The following is a 13,910-nucleotide window of genomic DNA, read 5'->3' as shown; positions in this document are numbered from 1 at the left end:
GCTCCTGTATCCGCTGCAGTGTCGGTCTCTTCCGTACACTCAGTTCCAGTCTGAACTCTCTCCTATCCTTTACCTGTTTTGCCTCTATGTCCGTTCCTTTCCTTTTTCCGCAGAGTCTGAACTTGTACCTAACTCCTGCTTGTTGTCTCTGTACTCCCGTTTGTGTGTTTGTGGTCCACTCGCTACTTCACTGCAAGTACTTTGTGGGTATCTGGCTCTGCCTTTCCCTTCCTGTCTGTTCCGTGTGAACAGAGCCCTGTCCCCCCTGCTCAGTCTCGCTCCGCTCTGACTCCTTTGCTCACTGCTCCGGCAGTCTCGCTCCACTCTGACTCCTTTGCTCACTGCTCCGGCAGTCTCGTCCTGCTCTGCTCTTGCTCACCGCTCCAGGCGGTCTCGTCCTGCTCTGCTCTTGCTCACCGCTCCAGGCGGTCTCGCCCTGCTCTGCTCTTGCTCACCGCTCCAGGCGGTCTCGTCCTGCTCTGCTCTTGCTCACCGCTCCAGGCGGTCTCGTCCTGCTCTGCTCTTGCTCACCGCTCCAGGCGGTCTCGTCCTGCTCTGCTCTTGCTCACCGCTCCAGGCGGTCTCGTCCTGCTCTGCTCTTGCTCACCGCTCCAGGCGGTCTCGTCCTGCTCTGCTCTTGCTCGCCGCTCCAGGCGGTCTCGTCCTGCTCTGCTCTTGCTCGCCGCTCCAGGCGGTCTCGTCCTGCTCTGCTCTTGCTCGCCGCTCTGCTCTTGCTCGCCGCTCCAGGCGGTCTCGTCCTGCTCTGCTCTTGCTCGCCGCTCCAGGCGGTCTCGTCCTGCTCTGCTCTTGCTCACCGCTCCAGGCGGTCTCGTCCTGCTCTGCTCTCGCTCGCCGCTCTGGGCGGCCTCACTCTGCTGTGTTTGTCTGCCACATCTGCGGTTCTGTTCCAGAGTCCCAGTGTGTACTGGGTCCTATCCCACCTGTGTTCCTACCTGCTAGTGCCTCCCTGTTTGCACTCTAGCCGTGCTTGCCTGTACCCCCCTGCCTGCATACCCGCCTGCCTGCATACCAGTCGTGCCTGCCTATACCCACCAGTCTGTGTGCCAGCCTAACCTGTCTGTTCCTGTATTCCCCTGTGTGGGTCAACAGCCGTGTCCGGGGTCTGTCCTGGAGTAGCACCTGGTCCCTCTGCTCGGTTCCTCCTGGGTGCACTGGCGTCGTATGCCGTCGTGCGACCCTGGTCGGATCGGGTGAATACCTAGTTGCGCCCCTCCAGGCATTCACTCTCCGGCACGGTCCAGTGGAATCACACGCACACGCCGCTCAGCCCGGGCGTGTGCATTACAATCATGCCCACTGCGCTGAGATGTCAGCTCATGACCTCTAAATACAGTCATGTCTATGTGACTCGCACATGTCTAGGGGCCCTAGAAAAATCACTGACAGCGCATGGATCCAATCCGTGTTCTGCCAGTTTTCACCAATGGGGTGTGTAGGAGAAGCTCTGGAATTGTTCTCACACCAAACGCTGATGAGGATTTGTATCAAAACACTGATGATAGTTAGACGGTTTTTTTTTTACGGATATGAAAAATCACTGATTCCTAAATGAGGCCAAAGGCTGAACATAAGATACACATTAATTTGTTGGGTCGTCTAGAAATCAGTGTCTGAAGAAGACTTTTCCCTTCTGTGGATGATAAGCTTTAGGTGTGAATAAAGATCACTGCTGGTAAGGAAGTCTGAGGCCGCTGCATGGTTGGTCCGTATCTCATCTTTCCGAGCACACGAGTCTCTTCATAATCACATCTATATTGTCACAACTCTGTTGTCAGGTATCCCAGGGCCAGGGGCTCCTTCCCTGTCCCTAACGCTATGGGCGCCCTAGGTGGCCCTGTTCCCCAGATTACTTCTGTAGGTGAAGACGCCGGGGCCACATACCTTGTCTGAGCTCCTCAATCCACCCTCAGTCTGTTCCCTTCCCCCACCCAGGGAAGAGGGGAGTAGTAGTGAATGGCAGTACACCAACCAGACTAACAAGGAAATGCAAACAGGGATGAAAGAAAATACCAACATACAAATAAATGCACACAAACAACAGATGTTAACACCGGGAAGTGGAGGATGGGGAACAAACCAAAATAGAAGAAGAGGATTACACACAAACTAAACGGCGCAACAGTCTTAGTTTAAATCCTCCAAATGCCTTCTCAAACAACCAGCTCTCCGCCACACTCCTAGCACAATGCAGCATAAGCTAGCTCTGGCAATGACTCCAAGCCAAAGCCCAGAATATAGAGAAGCTGGCAGTGGCTAACACTGGACAGCTGAGAGCCTTAATGCAGCTAAGCTTCCAGTAATAATAATCATTTTTATATAGCACTAACATATTCTGCGGCGCTTTACATACATTATTGTCATTGTCCCCATCGGGGCTCACAATCTAGATTCCCTATCAGTATGTCTTTTGAGTGTGGGAGGAAACCGGAGAAAACCCACGCAAACACGGGGAGAACATACAAACTCCTTGCAGATGTCGTCCTTGGTGGGATTTGAATCCAGGACCCCAGTGCTGCAAGGCTGCTGTGCTAACCACTGAGCCACCATGCCGCCCTAGTAGCTCACAACTGAGCAGATTAACCCCTGCACTGCTGAAAGAAACCTGCACCATTTATTATGAAGGTGAAAGGCTTCTAGTGAGTGCAGGAGTAGGAGGAAATCAGACATTGTCGTCTTCTGGCTCCTCTCTGTTGCGGTAAATCCGTGACATATATGTTTTATACCCACACAATCTATAGGATTTAAAGTCTAAAAAAAAGCCTCAGTGGCCAGTGTGAAAATTACAATTGTGATATGGAAAAAAAACATTCCCAAATTGAAAAAAAATAAATAAATTTAACACAAAAAAATGATTTAAACAAATAGGTATTTTTCTGATGACACATTCCCTTTAAGAAAGTAGAGTCACTTGATCAATAGAAAAATAAATATATTTACTTCTACTTAGGCTATTAATGCTGAAGAAAGTATAATAAAATGCTAAATCTTGAACTGAAACATTCACAACTTCATCAAAGTGTGAAATCTTGTATAAAGTAAGATCGCATTTAATATCATATCACTAATGTTTGCAGGTTTGTTATAATCTAATATGTAAGGACAGAAGTCACTGTGCACTATTAAGACAAGATTTTCTGTGTCTTACAGCTATGGCCGAGGCTCACCATGCGGAGGAGAGAGATGAAGACTCCACCAACCTCACCCTCACCAAAAGACTGAAAGATGTGGGGCTCAAGCCAGAAAAATGGATTCCACTCTTCTGTAGAGATCTGGGAGTGGAAAGTACACAAAGTTTGGAAAATTTGGGTCCTGAGGATTACCAGAAGATAGAGAAGTATGCAGAGTTTCCTTGGGAAAAACAAGCCCTTACAAAGATGCTCAATATCAATCATCCTCAAACTTCACTGAAAGAAATCCAAGATGAAGAAGTCAGAAAAAGAAATAACAATGAGCTAAAAGGGAAAACACAACTGGATGAAGTGAAAAACATGAAGCTGAATGCCAAAGAAAATATTAAGACAGTTAAGATAGAAGCAGAAGCTTTGAAGAAAGCCAAAGACAAGACAACGAGACCCTTCCAGTCTTTAACAGAGTCTCTGGAGGTAAAGATGGACAAGTACGACCTGACTGTAAAGCGTCTACCCAGCAGTGAGGAGCTATGTGACACGGAGGTTCTGTTGCAGGCCTCTGGAGGACTTGCCCTGGAAGGAATATATCTGACAATGAATCGAGAAGATATTCTACAAAAACGTGACCATCTTCTCTCCATTCCAAGTGGCATTTCTCTCACTGGTCCACAACAAAGGCCTGTGCTAGAGCAAAAGGAATTCTCATCCTCCGAAGCTGAGACTACATTCCATAAATCTATGGAGAAGTTGGGTTTTAGTATTGCCACCTCAGCTAAAGTGGGCTTCTGGGGTATCCAGGCCGAGGGCAGTGTATGCTACAGTTCAGATAGCACATCAAAACAAAAGATAGAGACTCACGAAGAACATGCCTATATTTCAACCACTAAGTTCTGCTACATCCCTCTAGCGTCCTCTTTTATACAGAAGCATCAGCTCTGGCTCTCCCCTGCAGCCCTTGAGGAGCTTAGATCAATTGACGAGCTTGTAGAGTTTTGCGATGAGGCAGAAAAAACAAACATATTAATAGAAAAATATGGAAAATTCTTCAGTCGGTTTGGCTCCCATGCCAATCAGGGGCCCCTTCACTTTGGAGGGATATTCTGGTGGACAGCTACTTCCAAGGGATTTAAGAAAGAAATGCTGAAGAAAGTTAAAAAAGAAACTCAGGAGGTACTAGATTCTTCTGTAAGTGTCAGCTACTCTGGTATTCGATCTGCATCTGTCAGCAATGACATAACAAAAACAGACACAAATCAGTCCTCTAATAAAAAAGACAGAAAGAAGGCTCAAAAAGACATCCAACTTACGGTGACTAAAACCGGAGGACCACTGACTGTAGATTCCCTCAACGAGTGGAAGGCTGAACTGGAGGCCAACAATAAGACCTGGAGTGTGATAGACCGAGGCTTTTACCTTACTCCAGTTTGGGAAATTCTACTGACTGGGCACAAAGAGAGTTTTAGAGACATTTACCAAACGGCTAAGGATCTAAGGAACATTTATGCAGCCATCACCGGCCAACAACCGAATTTGCCACTTGCGGAAAACATCTCCACAGCCATGTACGATGCCAATTTACTCCTCTCTAAAGTCCCTTCTTGGACCGTGGAACCGGCACAGGAACAGTTGCAGAAATTGATTGATTTCAGACAAGATCTTAATGACAAGGCTGGAAATTATAATGTCTGGTTAAATGTTTGCCTCTCTCACGAGGCACTTCACACTTTCTTACAGAAGGTTATGGAATCCTACAAACAGAACCCGAAAGCAGATGAGCCTGTCATCCGGTCTTTATTAAAATGCCTTCTCCATAACCTTGAATTTGCAAATAAAAACTTAGACTCTTATTCTGCTATAACCAGGTGGTTATATCCAGAGAAGAAAGATAAACCTATTTGTAACATTTCAGATTTTCCTACATTACTTAATTTCTTATTGAAGGCAAAGAATGATCTCCTACAGCTCAGTTCGGATGACGACTCCGAGGGCGGAAACTGGGACAAACAAGTTGAAATCAATGTCCTTATAACTTCTAACTTTAGTTCGTTTTTGAAAAATTTGAGAATCATGGGGCAAAAAGAGGAAGAGATGATTGTTCTGTGCGCTGCTAGCTGTGTAGGTTATTTAGCCCATAAAGATTACTTCCTTCAACGACTTGGGTGGCTCGAGGTCAACTTCATGGTTGATGAGATGCAACATTTATTGAGAGAATATAACACTCTCAAAGATCTGGGAGTGTGCAGAGGTCAAGCTTTCTTACTGGAGGCAGCACTAACAGTAGGTGATGAAACTCGCCCCAGATCACCTGAGCAGAAGAGGAAACTTTTACAACTTATGGTGAAAGTTTTGGAGTCTTGTCTTGAGCAAGAAATTGTTAGTGCTCTTCAAAAGCATGAAGACCTAAGTGACTTACAGGCTTTAATTAAGGATTTCAAACATTTGCGTTTAGGAGATTATGAAGCCATGAATATGGTTAATCTAGCCGAAGAAATAAAGAAAGTTTGCCATTCAACTAACAAAAGTATTACTACTGAATCTCTACCGACCAGCAGTGCAGAGAACAACTTAATGACTTTTAAGCAAGATGTCGTGAATCTGATGAAGAGTCTGCAACTTGAGCAATACTTTCCTAAAGGTTTGACAAGGAAAAACTTTCACGTGGTCTACACATCTTTGGTGAACATCCCAGACAATGCGAGAGATCTTCCGCTACATTTTATACAGATGTTGATGAAATTAGATTATCGATTCAGATACTTAATTCATGAAGACAACAACAAAACCAACAACTCTAACAATGCCTGTGGCTCTGAAGTCGAGGTCAACACAATCTGTACAGTTGACGATTTACTAAATTTCTGCTCTGAGGAGGAGATACCAACCATCTCAGAAAGGAAGGAGAACATACATCCCATGGATCTCTTGATGGCTATGTATCACTGTGCAGATGACTTCATGAGACAATACATGTTTACAAAATTGTCCTTCTGCCAGTTTGCGCTGCCTTTTCTAGTACCAAGGCCTTATGACTTCGAGATAGAGCTTCCTCTATGGGCATTTAGGCAGGTGCAAAAAAGTATTCTAGACTTTAACCTCTCTGAAACAGGAATACTTAAAGAGAAATTCATATGTCAAGTGGATGTCCCAATAATTTCCTTCACCAGGTTTGGATCATATCAATTCTCTAAATCTCAACTCTTAACCAACCTGTTAAGTAAGCACAAACATGACGTCTTCTACCATAGGAACTGCAAAGGCAGTGTGAAAACCCGTGCACTGATTGATGGTATGGCAGAAATCTTTTGGTTTAGCCCCAGTGGGAAGGACACAGACCAATTTCCTCAGTGCGCAGCTTTTGTTAACTTGAGGGGCGATGTCCTGGAACATAAGAAACAATGCGAATTTTTGCACAAAATATCTTCAATCAATGTCATTGTTTATTCTAAGTCAAACTCTAGCAGTGAAATGTCTGGAGAGAACTTGAAAAATAAACCCCTGATAATAATCTCCCCAGACAGAGAAGCATCTCTAAATGTTAACACCAATAGCAAGCAAGTCATAATTGGTCTTAAAAACCAGAATGAAGCAAAAGTTCTGGAAGAACTAACCATCTCTCTCAGACGTTTGTTGGCTTCATCTCCGCAGTCTCGCAGTCTTGAAACGTGTGCAGAAATAGGGAGACAATTTGGGTTCCATGTAGATGAAGACAGTAAGGAATGTCTAGAGGGTAGAGTTAAAGCAGAGGAAATGATGGACCTCTTGAAAAGAAATGATCTCATGACAGCCAAGGAGGAGCTATTACCTCTATCGGGACATCTTTGGCACTCTTGGTGCAAAAAAGATCGAGAGCTCACTCAACTTCAAAACAAGATGAATCAGAGCATTGAGCATCACCGCAGTCAGACAGAGAAAGACAAAAACTCTGTACGAGAAGAGCAGCTAAAGAAAGCAAGCCAAAATCAGTTCATGAAGGACTTCATTGCTTTACAGACGTCTTTGCCTATGACACCCAAACAGTACTTTCTGCAGTGGTTTAAAATATTGCTCGATGACCACTCCTATGACCTCATGTCCAGCCTGCGCTATGAGTATAACCGGGCATGGACTCTTCTGCAGACAGTGCAACCACACGACAAGGATCTAATACAAAAAATACAAGATGACCTGGATTCTCTCTCAACACAAATGAATGCAAGTAATTTTGGTCTTGAGCACATCCTGAGAGAGATTGGACAAACTTACGAGGCTTTGCGTGACCTGCAGCATAAAGATAAATGTTTTGATGAACTGCCAAAAATTGCTGCCGATATGATGATTTATTATGGATACCATATAGAGCTCATGGATGGAGATGCTTGCTATGTGCCAATCAACTGGATAAAAGCTGTCCTGAGAGAAGTCATTAAGATTATAGGGGATCAGAAGATATTTGTGCTTTCTGTGCTTGGGGTCCAGAGTTCAGGCAAGTCAACTGTCCTTAACACCATGTTTGGTCTTCAGTTTGGTGTGAGCGCTGGCAGATGCACGAGAGGAGCATTTATGCAACTGATGGAAATTGCAGAGGAATTCAAGGATGAGCTTGGCTTTGATTACATGCTTGCTATTGATACTGAAGGTCTCAGGGCCATGGAGCTGTCAAATCAATCAACAATAAATCACGATAACGAATTGGCAACTTTTGTAATTGGTGTCGGCAACATGACATTGATCAACGTCTTTGGTGAAAACCCCTCTGAGATAAAGGATATTCTGCAGATAGCCGTCCAGGCATTTCTAAGGATGAAGCAGGTGAAGCTTTCTACAAGCTGCCTCTTTGTGCACCAAAACGTAGGGGAAGTAACCGCACATGATAAAAATGCAGACGGGCGAAGAAATCTCCAGGCAGAGTTGGATAAGATGACCGCCCTCGCTGCCGATCAAGAAATGTGCCATGTCCAGCGCTTCAGTGACGTCATCAGTTTTCATGCAAATCGCCACATTTATTATTTTTCTCACTTGTGGGAAGGTAATCCACCGATGGCACCACCTAATCCCCATTATAGCGAGAACACCCAGAAAGTGAAAGATATGATACTCCTGTCCAGAAAGGCAGACTCCAGGTGCCTCCTAAACATTTCTGCTGTTAGTGTCCGCATACAGGACCTATGGACTGCGCTCAAAACTGAAAACTTTGTTTTTAGCTTTAAAAATACCTTAGAAATTTCTGCTTACAGAAAAGTTGAAAGCGAATATAGAAAGCTGACTTGGCAGCTGAGACGACATTTTCTCAAGCTTCAGGCTACATTGAACAACAGAATCAAGAAAGGTGAAATTAACTCCGTGAGCCGTAGCTGTATTGAGATGGAGACAAAGGAAAGGTTTGAGTCCATCAAGGCAGAGTTTGAAACTTTCTTTAACGAGGAGAAGGATAAAGAGATATTGATCCAGTGGAAAGCCAACATTCAATACAGGTTAGAAAGTCTACAGAGGGACCTGGTGGATGAAACCAAGAGGCAAGCAGCAAAGCATATACAGCTGAAAAACAGTCAGAACCAAGTCAATCGGCGGCAGCTGGGCTATGAAGAAGAACTCCGCAGGAAGAGTAAGCAGCTAGCCCTCCACCTGAAGGACAAAGGTCTAGAGGAATCCGAGCTGAAAGATCAATTCAATTTCCTGTGGCAAAAGTGGGTTACAGAGATCAGCAATACCTCTCCCAATCATGAGGAGCCCCAGATCATCAGAGACGCTGAAGACGTCTTGCTCGAATACTACAGAGAAGAAAGCAGTAGGAGCAAGAAGCTGAATGACTTCTCACGGTGGAAACCATTCCGTTTTGATGTTTCTAAGCATGTAGCAATGAAGAAACTATATTATTTTTTGTCCTTTGGGGATTCTGAGGAGAAAAGCATTGAGCAACTTCTTATGAATCTAAAGCTAGTTATAACCCGATACTTCGAAGATAAGCAGAGGAAGAAGGTGGACTATACAAAGGACTTCTTCTATGAAATAATACAGGAAGTATCCGATCAAATAAATGAAAAGAATTTCCAAAAGTTCACATTAAAGAAGAAGTTTAACTTCCATGTCAGTCTGCACTTCTGTGGAATGATTGTTCCCATCTTTCAGTCAATGCACAGAGACTTTCAGCTCGCCAATGACCCTGTGGTTATCCTGGAGACTAAACGGGAGGAGTTTTTCAATTGTTATGAAATATCTTGTCAAGGAGCCGCCTCGCTTAAGATGTTTGCAGATTTCTTGTGTAAAAAGATCCTTCAGGCAATGCAACCAGCTCTGTATGTCAGGACGGGGATGGCAATTGTGGATGAGATGACAAGCAACTACCCGCCATTCGCCAGTAATCGATCCAGGCTGGAAACATACATCTTGATTTACCTGGCCGAACAGGAAGACTTTGAGAAATACCGGCAATATCTTCATTCTCCAAAGACTTTTTTCCAAGACTTCATCAAAACAAGTGTTAACAATTACTACACAGAGGGACAGTCTCATAGACTAAAGGACGTCTTACACATTAGCCTGGACCATTTCCAGAAACTCATTCTTTTGAGCATTGGCAGGTCCACCAGGGCTGTCAAAGATAAAAATGGCAAAGTGACCGAATGGCTTGATGACTTCTATACGAGGATTGGAGACCTTGTGACCTTCACGAGAGCCGACCTGAAGAACATCGAACACCAGGAGATTCAGGACATCGAGTTTATCCAGGAAGTCATGTGTGCTTCTTGGAGCGACGCTATAGAGGATTTCAAGAAAGTCTTAAGTACAAACACTTTTGACTCCTTTGAGACCAAACCACACGAAATACTAGTCAAACAGCTGTGCAGATGCTGGGAGCAGTGCCCCTTCTGTGGAGCAATTTGTACCCACACCATTGCTAACCATGACGGTGACCATTCTGTATCATTTCACCGCCCTCAGGCCATCACTGGAATCTCATGGATCGGTTCTGATGAATTTGTCATAGAAATATGTTCTAACCTTGTGAGCTCCAACAACTGTTTGGTGATTGACGAATCAACTCAGGTCCCATACAGAAACTACAGGACTACTGGACCAAACTACGCCAACTGCAGCATCACACCGGACAACTCCTTCCAGCCGTACTGGAAGTGGTTCGTGTCTCACTTCCGGCAAAACCTGGAAGCAGATTATAAGCTTAAATTTAAGAATAGAGGAGCGATCCTGGATCAGTGGACACAAATAGACAAGAAGGAAATGATGGCCAAAATGAGAGAAGAACTATAAGTGCAAGCCAATATAATTACAAAACATTGGCCCCTGCAGGGAGCTGTAGACAAAGCTGCAGGGGCCAAATTAATGATGCCTTTGCCTTCAGCTTGTGGGAGCCACTGAGAAGTCTTAAAGGGTTATCCCCAAAATTACAATGTAGTCTTATAAACATGTACACATATTTATTCTGCTTTGCCAATATAACTAATTTTTAAATCTGACCCATTTTGCACCTATCACTCCACCTCCTTCAAGCTCCATCTAACATCTGGTTTCCAGTGGAACCGTCCAGTAGTTGTTTTAGTGCTCAAGGTTGATCATGTGCAGTGCAATCTCTGTCTGCTGCCTTCCCGACAGCAGAGCTGTTCTCTGGGATGTGTCTAGAAGGATGAGGTCACAGAACGGGGAAAAACCTATTGCATTACAGTGCGGAAGCTAAAACCAGGAAGGAGCGGTGTACATGTGCTAGTAACCTAGAGGAGCGATGTACTGCAGGATGGGGCTCTGTATAGAGTGGCAAAAAGGAGAGATGTACTGCAGGATGGTCTGTATACAGATGACAATAAAGTGCAATATATTGCAGTATGGGGTTGTGTATAGGGAGCTGAGAGGAGAGATATACTACAGGATGGGGCTCTGTATAGAGTGGCAAAAAGGAGAGATGTACTGCAGGATAGTCTGTATATGTTAGAACCCTCCTGTTAGTTTTTTCTATCTTGTGTTTTGCGGTCACGTGACCAGCTGCCTATATATTCCAGCTCCGCCCTTCTGGCTGTGCTGGACTTCAGTGTTTTTTGACTGTCTCTCTAGCCAGGTGCTTCAGTGCCTTTCTCTGTCTAGTTCGCTTGGTCTTCTGGGACCTCTAGTACTTTTTGTCAGTTTGTCTTTTGGCGTTCTGCAACAACTTCTCTGTTTAGGAGGTGTCCCATTTTTGTCCCAATCCTTAGATAATTTAGGGACCCCTCCCTTTATTCTATAGGTCTCCGTTCAGACTAGCAGAGGACGAAGGCGGGTCTGTTCACAAGGAACAGGCTGCCCGCTACAACGTAGGGACTCAGCTTAGTCTTACTGTAGGGACAGCTCTCCCCATTCTTTCCTTAGTTTTTGTTGCAGATCATAACAGTATACAGATGACAATGAGCAATATATTGCAGTATTGGGTTGTGTATAGGGAGTTGAGAGGAGAGATATACTACAGGATGGGGCTCTGTATAGTGTGGCAAAAAGGAGAGATGTACTGCAGGATGGTCTGTATACAGATGACAATAAGGAGCAATATATTGCAGTATGGGGTTGTGTATAGGGAGCTGAGAGGAGAGATATACTACAGGATGGGGCTCTGTATAGAGTGGAAAAAAGGAGAGATGTACTGCAGGATGGTCTGTATACAGATGACAATAAGGAGCAATATATTTCAGTATGGGGTTGTGTATAGGGAGCTGAGAGGAGAGATATACTACAGGATGGGGCTCTGTATAGTGTGGCAAAAAGGAGAGATGTACTGCAGGATGGTCTGTATACAGATGACAATAAGGAGCAATATATTGCAGTATGGGGTTGTGTATAGGGAGCTGAGAGGAGAGATATACTACAGGATGGGGCTCTGTATAGAGTGGAAAAAAGGAGAGATGTACTGCAGGATGGTCTGTATACAGATGACAATAAGGAGCAATATATTTCAGTATGGGGTTGTGTATAGGGAGCTGAGAGGAGAGATATACTACAGGATGGGGCTCTGTATAGAGTGGCAAAAAGGAGAGATGTACTGCAGGATGGTCTGTATACAGATGACAATAAGGTGCAATATATTGCAGTTTGGAGTTGTGTATAGGGAGCTGAGAGGAGAGATATACTACAGGATGGGGCTCTGTATAGAGTGGCAGAAAGGAGAGATGTACTGCAGGATGGAGCTGTATATAAAGGCTAAGAGGAGAGATTTTGCAGGATGGGGCTCTGTATAGAAGGGGTGAAACAGATATACTGCAGGAGGGAGATCTATATAGAGAGGCAGAAAGAAACAATGTACTGCAGGATGGGAGTCTGTACAGAGGGTCTGAAAAAAGCATTGTACTGCAGGATGGGGCTTTGTATACAGGGGACAGAAAAGAGAGAAATACTGCAGGATGAAGCTCTGTATAGAGAGTCTGAAAGGAGACATATGCTGCAGAAGGGAGCTCTCTATAGATTAGTTGAAAGAAATGATGTACTGCATGATGGGGCTTGGTATAGAGGAACTAAGAGGATATACAGCAGGATGAGGCTGTATACAGGGACTGGGAATAGTTGAGCTGTGTTTGTTGCCTGCTGCTGAGAGACCAGTAATGTGAAACTTAAAATGCCACTCTATTGATACCTATAAGAGGACTGTTTTCTGACATATGCATCAACAGAGCAGCATGTGCAATCTCTAAAACTGAACTGTCAGCAGCAGACAACAAGCACAACTCTGCACTGCCATTTAGGAGGATTGCAGGAGAGTTGAGCTCTGCTAAAACCAGCTGCAGCTGACAATGCTGTAAACCACACTGCAACTATACTGACACAGATGGCAAAAGACACAAATCCTCAAGCGGGGTACTGTGCAGAAGCAGACAGTGCACAGAAGCATAAAATGAATTCTACACTTAGATGACCTTGATGATAACGCATAGAGCTTGTTCTGGTCAGAAGCACAGAGGAGAGGGGCACCTCTGCTGCACTGAGGGGACGCCAGCGCCCCAGGCCAATGCAGTTCAGGCAAAGAAGAATAGGACCGGCCATTCATCTCTGTGTGCAAAAAAAGGCACAAGTACAAGAAAGAAACCTCATGTTGTGCATGTTGACAATGTCTGCATTTATTGCGTTCGGTGAAAAATAATGCATTTCTGAGAATAACTCTTCAAGGAGTGCAGCACAGCAGCTGACCCTTCACTGCGGGGACAATGGGCAGCGATTATCAGAAGACCTGAAGACGAGTCTGGGCTGCCGCACAGGATGTGGAAGGGCTGCCGCATGGCGATGCGGAAGGGCTGCCGCACGGCGATGCGGAAGGGCTGCCGCACAGCGATGCGGAAGGGCTGCCACACTGCGATGCGGAAGGGCTGCCGCACGGCGATGCGGAAGGGCTGCCGCACGGCGATGGGGAAGGGCTGCCGCGCGGCGATGTGGAAGGGTTGCCACTCGGCGATGTGGAAGGGCTGCCGCACGGCGATGTGAAAGGGCTGCCGCACGGCGATGCGGAAGGGCTGCCGCACGGCGATGCGGAAGGGTTGCCGCTCGGCGATGCGGAAGGGCTGCCGCACTGCGATGCGGAAGGGCTGCCGCACTGCGATGCGGAAGGGCTGCCGCACGGCGATGCGGAAGGGCTGCCGCACGGCGATGCGGAAGGGCTGCCGCACGGCGATGCGGAAGGGTTGCCTCTCGGCGATGCGGAAGGGCTGCCGCACGGCGATGCGGAAGGGCTGCCGCACGGCGATGCGGAAGGGCTGCCGCACGGCGATGCGGAAGGGTTGCCGCTCGGCGATGTGGAAGGGCTGCCGCACGGCGATGTTG

General features: G+C 45.8%; 1 protein-coding gene across 1 annotated transcript in view; it reads left to right on the top strand.

The window, feature by feature from the left end:
- Positions 1 to 13,414, top strand: part of LOC141153413 (interferon-induced very large GTPase 1-like) — a 230,717-nt gene extending 217,303 nt beyond the window's left edge. Inside the window, exon 2 of the mRNA XM_073638163.1 lies at positions 3,169 to 13,414. Coding sequence (XP_073494264.1) covers positions 3,171 to 10,394 — 7,224 coding nt within the window. The 5' untranslated portion in view covers positions 3,169 to 3,170 and the 3' untranslated portion in view covers positions 10,395 to 13,414. The remainder of the gene's footprint in view (positions 1 to 3,168) is intronic.
- The last annotated feature ends 496 nt before the right edge of the window (positions 13,415 to 13,910 follow it).

This window comes from Phyllobates terribilis, unplaced genomic scaffold (genome assembly GCF_046119375.1).
Source record: "Phyllobates terribilis strain yellow unplaced genomic scaffold, ASM4611937v1 Scaffold_7__3_contigs__length_470593459, whole genome shotgun sequence".
In the NCBI taxonomy this organism is placed as follows: domain Eukaryota; kingdom Metazoa; phylum Chordata; class Amphibia; order Anura; family Dendrobatidae; genus Phyllobates; species Phyllobates terribilis.
The sequence above is the reverse complement of the archived record's forward strand: the minus strand, read 5'-3'. Positions and strand labels throughout refer to the sequence as shown.